Here is a 10,850-nt window from a genome sequence, read left to right as displayed (position 1 = left end):
AGAAAGCTCATTAAAATGAAATAGCTAAAAATAAAATTAACATTTTTAAGAGTGCTAATTAACCACTGGAACAACTTATGTTGACATGTGGTAGATTTTCCATCATTTGCATTCTTCAGCTCTACACAGGGCTTCTTTCCAACAAAGAACACAATTGTTCATACAGAAGTTGTGTGTTCAATACAGGAATTATTGGGTGAGAGGTTCTGATCTTCGTAGGATATAGGCAGATAGAATGATGGCAGTGGCCTCCTCTGACCCTGAAATCTGTGAATTTCCATCCCAGGAGGGCCGTATGCAATTGATGCACCAATAAATGGCACATCTGGCTGACTGCCTGGGGGCAAAAGAAAATTGCAGTTCAGGGAATCAGAAATACTTGCTCTGGCACAACTACTTGCAAAAGGCCGTTTAAGATGGCGTGCTGTGCTGACCACAGGCCTGCTCTCACTAGGTTGTGTTTATGAACTGTCTATTCAACAGCCCTAGCTTTTTCTTTCTTTCTTCTATTACGATTAATAAAGAGAATCTGTGTGTACACCCTTGTACATACCTTTTTTTTTTTTTTTTTTTTAAGTGCTTTGGTTCTTTGTACAATGTTGACTGTTAAGGCAAACCCATAGAAGCCAATAATTCCCATTGCATCTCTTTTGAGTGTTTGTTGCCTACCGCAGCTACTGAATTGGCAAATTTGTTTCCAGTAGGTTGAACCAATTAAAAAAATTCTTCAGCTCTAATAAACTGATACCCTATCACTCACCCTAGAACATTCCTTTTGTGAGCGAGTGCTCTACATCATCCTCCTATGTCATTTTATGTCGGTGCCCCTAGCTCCCAAGAAGCACGGAGCTAAAATGAAAAAGCTGAAGAGCTTCCAGCATGAAGCTGCTCTTTCATGTAATTATGCCTGCTGCTAATAGCCTTCCATTACAGCCACGGCACAAGTTTTGCTAATCCATTACAAATGATTGGTTGGAATTTAAAACACTGCTGCAAGCGCACCAGTTTTCACTCAGTGAAAATTGTCAGATTTCAAACCCTTTTACCCTCCGTAAAAAGGTGGGCCATGTTACAACACCTATTACCTCAGGGAAACATTGAACTTACCACTTGGACCCTCCTCAGGGTTCGCCTGTGAGGTGCTTTCCTGAAAATAAGATGACTGGTTCTGCCCATTTCTGGAGCATGAGCTCCAAATTCAGACACCAGGCTGTGACAAAGGGTTTGCTGCATAAATCTCGCCGCTAACCAGCCTGCAGTGCTGCAGCTTGCGTGAAGAGATGAATGCATAGGTAATTGAGCTTGAAATTTCTGACAGATCTTTTATAAAAAAAATTCTTAAAGAAATCTCAACAAAATGAAGAGCACATGCAATACCTTGACTTTCACTCCGAGATGCTTGTTTGTTCTTATGTATTAGAAAAATCCCACAGTAAGTTCACACTGAAAGTTACAGAAAACATTTTCTATTTTTGAAGTGCCGTTCTATTTAAACATTGCCCTCTACCAGAGCCGCTATCCACAGACCACTCAGTTCCAAAGCCATATTCAAATGTACGTTGCAATTAATTAGCTGGTAGCCTGTAAGCCTAAATATAGGGTAGATGAAGCAGTTAGCTGAATCAGAGTTTCTCAGATATTTCCGAAAGAATTCAGTCAGCATTAAGATAGGTAAACATAGGGATGCAAAAAATGCAGGTGTCTAGGTGTGAGCCAGGGTCCACATGCCTGTTAAAGTCAGTGAAGTTTAGACAGCCAAGCACCTCACCCGACAGCAGACACCTATTCGCTGGCCCGTGAAATCGCACCTTTGCTCCACTGTCTGCAGGGAGTTGAGCTTGATTCAGATGCTTGCTCGCAAATCTCTGCTGCCCTTTCAGATGCTCTGAAGCATCCCACGAGACCTGCACCAGCAGCTGCATGAGTATCTCCCAGACTTGCATCAGATCCCCCCCAGCCCTGGGTGGATATCCTAGACACTCGACAACATCCCAAGCAGCACCAGACATCCAAGAGTAAAGAACGGAGCTGAGCCCTAAATCCACCCAGATTCTAATAGCAGTGCAGAGGCCTAGCTCACCTGTAGACACCTGCATTTAAGAGTTTTAACCTTAAACGGAGTGTCTGAACCTGATGAACGGAGGGAGAGCAATTGGTTCTTCTTCCTTGAACAGCATCTTAAATAAATAAATAATAAATCCAGCAAAATACACCAAAAACCTCCACTAGAAATCAACTAGTTTATTTTTCTTCCAAGAAAGTGTTCTCTTTATTTCTCTCCCTACTCAGTATTGGTTTAAGTAGCAGTTAACCAACCAACCGGCAGACAAAAATCAAATGAGACTGCTCAGACTCAGTTGCACATCGCACCTCCGCGATGCCAGGTGGGGAGAAAGGCCCAAGATTAAGAGGAAGTTCTCTCGACAACTCTCATTACATTGCAACTTCAGTATCATTTAGCAAACGCGACCCTTTTTATACAAGATTACAACCACAGAAAGGACTTTTTATTGTCCGAGTTGCACTTACACACTGCCATCTTGTGTTGCTAGCAGATAATCGGTTTTGCTGAACTGCAGAGCCCAACACTCTCCAAATACTTCAGCAAGGATCAAAATACACAGATACAAATTACAGATTTGTAAGGTGGGTTTCTCTGCCTGTTCCCCTCCAGGGGAAGGAAAGGAAGAAGGAGTTTTCATTGCTAACATTTGCCAACTTGAATTAGCAAACGCAGGTTTGAAGAAGCCTTGCTTAAACCAGGCCTTTAACAAGGGTGAGAAACCCCACTTCAACTCTGCATGAGTTTCAACTTCAGCTCCTTGAGTCCCACTAAATCCGAAATTCCACTCGCTGTTTGCTCACAGGCAAGCAATTCGGTACAAGCTAATGAAATAACCCAGTTTTTCGCAGACACGTCATGGGAAAATGAAATTGGAGCCCGCGTGGAAATACTTGACACCGTTTAGGAAAAGCCAGCCTGGCTCAGAGCGCGTCACTCCCGGCTGCGGGACACCCGGCAGGCAGCTCCAGCAGCATCGCAGACCGCAGGTTGCTGAGTTTTCTTCTCTCCCTCCATTCTTCACCCCCAGGCGATTTCCGTGCCCAAATGATTCCCAGGGACAGGGCAACATGGCTGGGCTCAAGATGCAAAAGATGGCATAGCCATCCCCGACTTTTCCCACAGCTTTGCTGTGTAATACAACGCTGGGAGAGGGGAAATCGTGGATAGGCTAGGATAAATCCATTGATGCCTTGGAGGTTGAGAAACTTTGAACTGTGACAAAAAATTTTGTCTCTCTCAGTGTATTTCAGGGCTGGTGATGGGGATTGTGGGGATCCAGAATTTATGGGGGCAGGGGAGCACAGTTGTTCATAGTCTGATGCTGCCTACCATAAAAGAAGGCTGAAAACTAGACAGTGTAGAGGGGCATCCACACCATCTCCGTGAGGTACGTGCCTTAACCAAGAGCCAGATCTGCACAGCACCTAATTTGGGTTCCTATTCTGAATAGCTCTCAGGGAAGCTCTTCTTCCACAAGCAGCAGAGAGGACCCCAAGGAGCTGTGTGAGCAGTCAGTGTAAATATCCCTCCATAGTCTGTATTTGAGGACTGGGGTCTTCATACGCTGGAGTTCTCACCGGCAGTCTACCGTGTCATTACTTACCACGATAGTGGGAACCAAATGAAATATCCTTACCAGTCCACTTCATAGGAGACACTTCAACTGAATACCAAAAGCCAAGGCCAAGTCACAAAGGTGGTTAAACAAGGAGCGTGGCAGCTTTGGGTTGATGGGGCATTTTAGATTTTTATTTTGTTTTTTAGAGCAAAATTTGAAAATAATGTTTGGCACTTTGTAATTCAGCATTTATTAGCAAGGAGTTCCTTGGCGCAAGGCAGAACCCATCTGTTCAGGGGAAAGATCAATAAACCGAAGAAGAACAGGAGACAGGCAGAGTTACAAGCAGGAGAAGCTGCAGGCCCACACAGATGGAGTTCTCCCACTACACTGAAACAGCATGATCTTCCCTTGCTGCCCACAGCTATCGCAGCCCTGATCTCTCTCCCCAGTCTGCTAGCTCTCCTACCCGTCCCTGAGATCCTGAGAGGAAGGAGCACCCTAAACTGCTTTGGCACCCTCATTGCAGCTCCTCATGGTGCCATGTACAAGCTCAAACTCAGAGCCCCTCTGCCCTCCTACACCTCCCAGCTGCCCTCTTCCTCGGTTTCATCCACAAAATGCTCCCCCAAATTCCTCTGATCCATATACCATGTTTTCTTTGCTGCTTCCAAGGATGCGGACACAGAAGGGTACGTAACTAGGCATGAAAGGATTTGGGAGCCACTGCTGAAAAACACACAGTGCAATTCCAGCTGTGTTTCCAGAAGGAGCAGAACCCAACCCAAAATATTTTCAGCACCTCACTTCTAGCCACAGCAGAGAAGTTTTCGGGAACTTCCATCTCTTCCAATTGTCGTGCTTCAGGAATGAGCATACAGGACAAAGAATCAGTCTCGCCACTTGCATTAAATGCTGAAGGGAAGGAGCATGAGGAGCTTGACCAGAGAACTATACACAGAATTTGACGTCTACTGTAAAGGAAAAGAGAAAAGCAAGAACTATCGTTCTTGCACATATTTAGGTGGACATCTTAATCCTTTCATAAAAAAATATTTTTCCAAGATGAAATTCAAACAATTTTATATTTCAGCAAATCACCTTAGACACATTTAGCTGGATAGAAAGAAAAAAATAGTCTAATAAATGCAACATCAGAAATTTTATTTACAAATATACTGTAATTCAACAACCATTCTCCACTCAGTTTGTGGAGGAAAAAGTGATAGTTACATTTTCCGAACGGGAAAAGAGAACTCCTCCCCTTAAATGGATTCCACAGAATATTATGCCAACACCACTGAGCAAACAGATTATTCTTTCTATTTGAGTTTCAAAAAAGCACGTAATTTTAGAAACCAGCATATGGAAAGCAAACACATTTGTGTGCATTTAAATGCAGCTTCATATTAACCTAGAGAATTCACTTTCAGTATATCTCAAAAATAAAGACAGCAATTGCAAATATGTATTTATATTAGCTATTTCTCTAATGCTCATTTCAGGAGCTTAGAAACAAAATACCCTCTTCATATACCATTGGAAAGTCAACTAGTTGATTATAAGCCTCAAAAATATTTTGAAGTTATTACTGAAAATATACTTATTCTCCCTTGTGCTCTCAGTACTTGAAGCTGAAAAAATGAAAGCATTTTCCCCAGATATTTCCTTACTGCAATTACTTTCTTATAAATAAAAATAGTTATATGAAGAATACAATGCATTGCTATGAAGACTAGACAAGCAAGAGTTACTCTTAGAAAAAACACACATACACACAATATATATATTTATAGATCTACATCAGCAGCAATCACCTCTTCTTTTATCTGCAACAGTGGTTTCATATCTTCATTTGCTTCACATGGAGGTTGGTTGTCCAGCTGTTAGAGAGAGACAGAAGAAATTGTAATTGAAGTCCAGCTACTGAAGAAGCTTAGTGACAAAAATTAAAACTTCCAAGTTAAAAATAGTCAGCTAATGATATTTCCAATACCTATTGAAAATGGTAACACAAACTAAGGTATACATTCTGAAGCTAGCAATCCAAATTTAATGAACAATACAAACTTGAGTTTAATCCAATTATAGCACTGCAAGTATTTCAGGCCAAGTAATATTCCACAGAACATGCACCTTACCGAGTTTCTAAGAATTATTTTTAGTATTAGCATAGAGACAGGGTGACAGTTTTTCTAAGTTTACCCTTCAATAATCAGATTAAAATTTGCTAAATAACCGTAACAATATTAAAAAAAGAACTTTTTAATCCTCTCTCTGTATATATTCGTGGGCATCTGCCAATACACTGGTGTTTCGCTATAATGTTCCAAGTTTAAACCACAAAATTAACATAAATATGTGCAAAAATATCACACCATAAAACTACACAGTGAATATTAATAATCCTACAGTTTATCAAACCTTTTAGCCAATATGTTCACATTCTAGACTAACAAATAATTAGCCAGGCTGATGTCAAATGCCAACTGCAAACAAAGTAATCTGCATTACAGACCAGTATATTGGTCAGTATATTTTCAGTGCAGTAATCCCATAGCTGCTTTTTTTATTATTCAAATAGCTAATTTCAATTACTAATCACTAATTTAAATACTTTATTCTGTACCTACAAGTTCTTACAATTCCTGATTTACTCGTATCTCATACAATTGTATTTTGAGGTGCCCACTGGCCCAAGCAGGTGCAGTCTGAAGGGAAGGGAATAGAACCATTTCTCACAGATCAACTCTGCTTCTGAAAGGCACTGCTGTGACTTTATGGGCTGTAATGTCAAAGAAAGACTAAATAACAATTTATCCATGATAAAATTTTTGGTTACTTCAATCACCAAATTCCTGAATACTGTCTTGGCAGGGAATAATAAAAAACAGGATTTTTTTTTCAGTATCAAACTTATCCAACTCATCCAGCAATTTTGCCCCTAAAAGAAAAGATAAAGCTAAAATAACGTGAGCGGGCTCCAGACTGAATCTCCCACACATTTGGGTGCTTCAAATAGGAACACAGTCACTTCAGTGTAATCTCGTCATCAACAAGGAGATAAATTCTCCAAATGTTTAACTCCGAGAGATATGACCCAGTGCTCTGAATCACGTCCAGATGAAAGGGGGTGATTCTCTTCCTCCTTCCACGGATCACAGTGGCATCCTTACACCTGACATTAGCCTCCGTGAATGCACTGTTAGCGTCAAGGAGAGGTGTGGGGGTTTCTGGTTTTAGCTCGGGCACCACGCAATCATTTCTGTGGTGCAGGCAGCTTTTCCTCTTCCTGGAAGCCAAAAAGAGCCTGAAAACAGCAAGAGCATCAGATGCAGAGCTTCTCGTTTTCTGAGCTAGGCTTCTCAGCCAGCAGATGCCCAAGTCCCGTACAAGTGTTGTAGCATGAGTATCCTGTTCCCTTCAGTGCCTTCTGGTCCACCGTGAGAAAAATGTACCGGGCTCATGAAGAAATGTGGACATGTTTCCCAGGAATTAATTCAGAAATGCTTTCCCTTAGCTGAATTTTAGCATTCTAGAGAATTCCATATTTGCTACATAAAAATAAAGCCATATAAAACTCCCAAGACTTGTCAAAATTAGGAGGTTGTCTACCATCATCTATGACAGCAGAAAAAAACAACTCAACACCATTATTCAAAGCCTTAACATCATGCTCCATTAAATCAGAATTCTGCAAACCATAATAAAAGAAAAAAGTTATACTGCACCTTTTAATTAAGATCTGTAAGTAAATCAATTCCTCCTGAACTTGTACCTATATGAATAACCAATCACAGACCTATAATTCAAATAATAATAGCATCGCAAAAAGAAACCAGCATTTGTGCCACCTGCACAGGATAAACCAATAGCTTTCCAGGTATGCGTTACGATTGAATTAAATACATATTCAGATCAGTTTTTTAAAAAATGTAGACATTTTTTCAAAAAGACTTCCCTGTTATCAAGACAAGCCTGTTCAGCAACTGACAACTCCTTGACACCACTTTCTCAGATCTATGAAGAAAGCAGGATGACTATACCGCGTTGTCTGCTTGAGGCTGCTTAATAACAAGGTGGCAAAATCAGCTACCAGAAAGTTAAAAGTTAGGAATGACTACTCTCCAAAAGACAGAAACTGGCAATCAAACCTTGCTGAACCTATTCTCTAAGACACCAACTTAAAGCTAAGCGTGAAAGCTATCAAGTGGCTCAGCTGTGCAAACACTTGAGGTTTTACAGCACAAAGAAGAACTATGGTCATGCACACTGAAGTTAGATTGCCTTACTTTTAAATCTGATATAGCAGTCGTTGCAGAAGAGTTTGTTGTTTCGGATCCTAACTTCAGCTCCAGAGCGGGATCCCCCAAGATCGCATCCACAGGCAACACACTGTATGACAGATGAATAATTAGCAACTCCTTACAAAATATTAAGAAACAAAAATGCTGTTCAAAAGCAGCTTGGATTAAGCTCAACAAAGCTTGAATCATAAACCCACAATCACTAGAAGCAAATGTATAACAATTAGTAGATCAAAATGCAACCAACTCTGAGAAAGTATTATAAGGCGACAACTGGACAACAAATAGCAGAGATACACCAACTAAGCAAACATGGAGCAGACGGTTTTTAGAGGTTAGTTCATTAAATCTAATTTGAACTTCAGTTTCTCTGAAAACTAAAACTGGCTCGACATGAAAAAGATTTGTTCTCTAGACGGCAAGAGCAATTTTGGCACAGAACACCTGGGTGTGCTACTTGCAGATTTCCATGTGGCATATATGTTGCTGGTGTCCTCTGCCCTTTGGCACTCAAAGCAGCAAATACTCAGGCACCCCCAATTTCCTGGGTTTGCATCACAGAAACAAGTTCTTATTTGAAGAGAAGGGGCTGATCTAATTTTTCTTGAATAAACACGTGAATAAAGGGCTTGATAGCTTTCATGCTAACATGAAACTATTTAACTATGGTGGCTGAACACATCATCTTTGCTACGAATATGAACCACCTCTGGAAGGACTGTAACCCAAAGCGTAACACACTCCTTACTGAATTTACGAAGCAAAGTACTCAGCTGACTACAGAAGGACAGATAGTTTGCCTGCTTAAATGAATCATGAATCTTTTGGATGGCAGTCTGTTCAACAGCTCATTAATCTTCAGAAACTGAAAACCAGAAATTCTTATGTAGGTTAGGAGCTACAGGTGGACTCCCTCACACAGAATACATGTTCTGCAGAAAGGGAATGATGACCAGCCCCCATGGATGACTCCAGACCCTCCTGCTCAGGCAGGCAGGACTAGTAAGAGCTTGGAGTATTACAAGGGATCGACTCAAGGTGATACATTTGAGCTGGGCACAGAGGGTTCTGTTCTGAACCAGACACAGAAGTCTTTTTCTTAAAGCCATGGAAGAAGCAGGGTCCAATGGCACCTCTGAATTAGTCTAATTCCTCATCTGGTCCTAGGGCAGGGGAACTAGGAGTGCTTTTACATCTTTTGCAGGCAGACATTTATTCTTTCAGCTTTATGTACGCCCCAAGCTGACTGGAAATCATGTAACTGTGTATCGGTGCTGAGCATGAGCTAATATAACTAGCTCCTGACCAGGGTTGGTTTGCACTAAACACAGCATCTGGTTTGGTGCTGGGTTTTATCCTGCCAGTTTGAACACTGACAACATGCCTTTGCCTGGAAAACACCATGTGAACACTGTCTGCTAGGATTAGCTTAGAAGTGATGGATCATCTTAAATGATTCAATTGCCAGGGTCCAGGCTGAGATTTTTTTTTTTGAGGACCTAATTTCTCTGAGAGAGGTGGCTCAGCACCTTCTGATTTTTTGCTGTCTATTCGAAGAAGGAAGAACTTTGATCTCACAGTCAATGTGTCCATTTTACTTGTCAGAGTCCTACTTGTCAGCTCTGGCATTTTAAGAAATACTTCTAGAGTTGAGTGCTAAATGCCTGCGGATAGGAGTGCCTCATGGAAATGTGCATGCACCACGCTGTCAAGAGTAGAAGGCAAAGCAGGTGATTAGTAGAGCCCCTGTGAGCATAACACTGAGTAGCCATGCGTGCTCCTGATTAGTTCCTGTTCCTTCACCATGTGACTCCCAGCTCTCACCTTAAAGCAATGTAAATGATAACAAAGACCAAGAGACTCAATGATCATGGCTGCTCCTTTGCCCAGAACGTTATTACAGTATGAACAGATTTTCTTCCCACTGACTGACCTAGATACAGAATGAAAATCCTTAAAACCAGCTTGAAAAGGTTTAAAAGACAAAGAAAAGTTATCAAAGACTTTTTGAGATTAAAAATAAAAACATACTTGTAAAAAGTGGACTATCAGGCTGCTTGGAGAAAATAAACTGAAAATTAATATTCTTTACGGTAGATCTGAAAGCTAGGGAAAGCTGAAGTGTTATAATTTAGATCAAAGTTACACAGGAACAAATGAAGAAATTCTGTCACATTCTTGGGAGATATTTCATTGTATAAAATACCTTCTACAAATAAACATAAAAAGTATATCGTTAAGTTTGGAGAGTAAGAACACAGGTTTTGTGCTCTGACTTATTTCTCGTTTGCAGGGAATTATCCCAAAGGCTAAGTTTTAGCAAGCACCCCTGCCAAGTCCCACCATCTGCACCTTGTTAGATAACAGAAGGCTAGTCCTAGACATACAGTTTTATGTTAACTCTCTGAACATAAGCCATACAGAGGTCAGTTTCCATAGAACTACCAAGATGTTAGCAAATGGAAGTGAGAACAAGATAAGCAAACATGGGTAAGAAGGTAATTTTCTTACATTATAAAGCATGTAGGAGCCTAGCTTCAAAAAACAAACAAACAAAAAAACGTGTCAATTTATCACAAAGTGCCTGAGAGTGTAAGAGCTAGTGAAGCAGTGTTCCCACTGTTGTTATATACAATACACGTAATTGTGTGGGGATGATTCTCTATAGTCTTATCCCAAGGTACTTTTTAAATGTTTCAAGTACATAAAACAGCAAAGTTATCTATCCTACCACAACTGAATTCCATTTTTGTTTCAAAATATGTTGCAATTCTTGCTTTCTCCTCCTAGATTAAAACCAACATCCTACTCTGTAATTCTCCAGGGTCACGGGTTACGAGCATTCCTGAGTGCTGCTTGAGATGATATTGACCACATGCCAGGAAAGGGGGAGGAGAGACCAAGATGTGGGCCATAAAGC

At 40.8% G+C, this 10,850-nt stretch overlaps 1 protein-coding gene across 1 annotated transcript in view; it reads right to left on the bottom strand.

Annotated features, from left to right (window-relative positions):
- Positions 1 to 7,357: 7,357 nt before the first annotated feature.
- LMO7 (LIM domain 7) overlaps positions 7,358 to 10,850 on the bottom strand; it is a 43,551-nt gene continuing 40,058 nt past the window's right edge. The window contains 3 exon segments of the mRNA XM_009577873.1: positions 7,358 to 7,401; positions 7,916 to 8,018; positions 9,755 to 9,863. Of these exon segments, the coding sequence (XP_009576168.1) occupies positions 7,358 to 7,401; positions 7,916 to 8,018; positions 9,755 to 9,863 (256 nt within the window).

This window comes from Fulmarus glacialis, unplaced genomic scaffold (assembly GCF_000690835.1).
Source record: "Fulmarus glacialis isolate BGI_N327 unplaced genomic scaffold, ASM69083v1 scaffold11885, whole genome shotgun sequence".
NCBI classification, from domain to species: domain Eukaryota; kingdom Metazoa; phylum Chordata; class Aves; order Procellariiformes; family Procellariidae; genus Fulmarus; species Fulmarus glacialis.
This window is presented reverse-complemented; position numbering and strand designations above follow the sequence as displayed.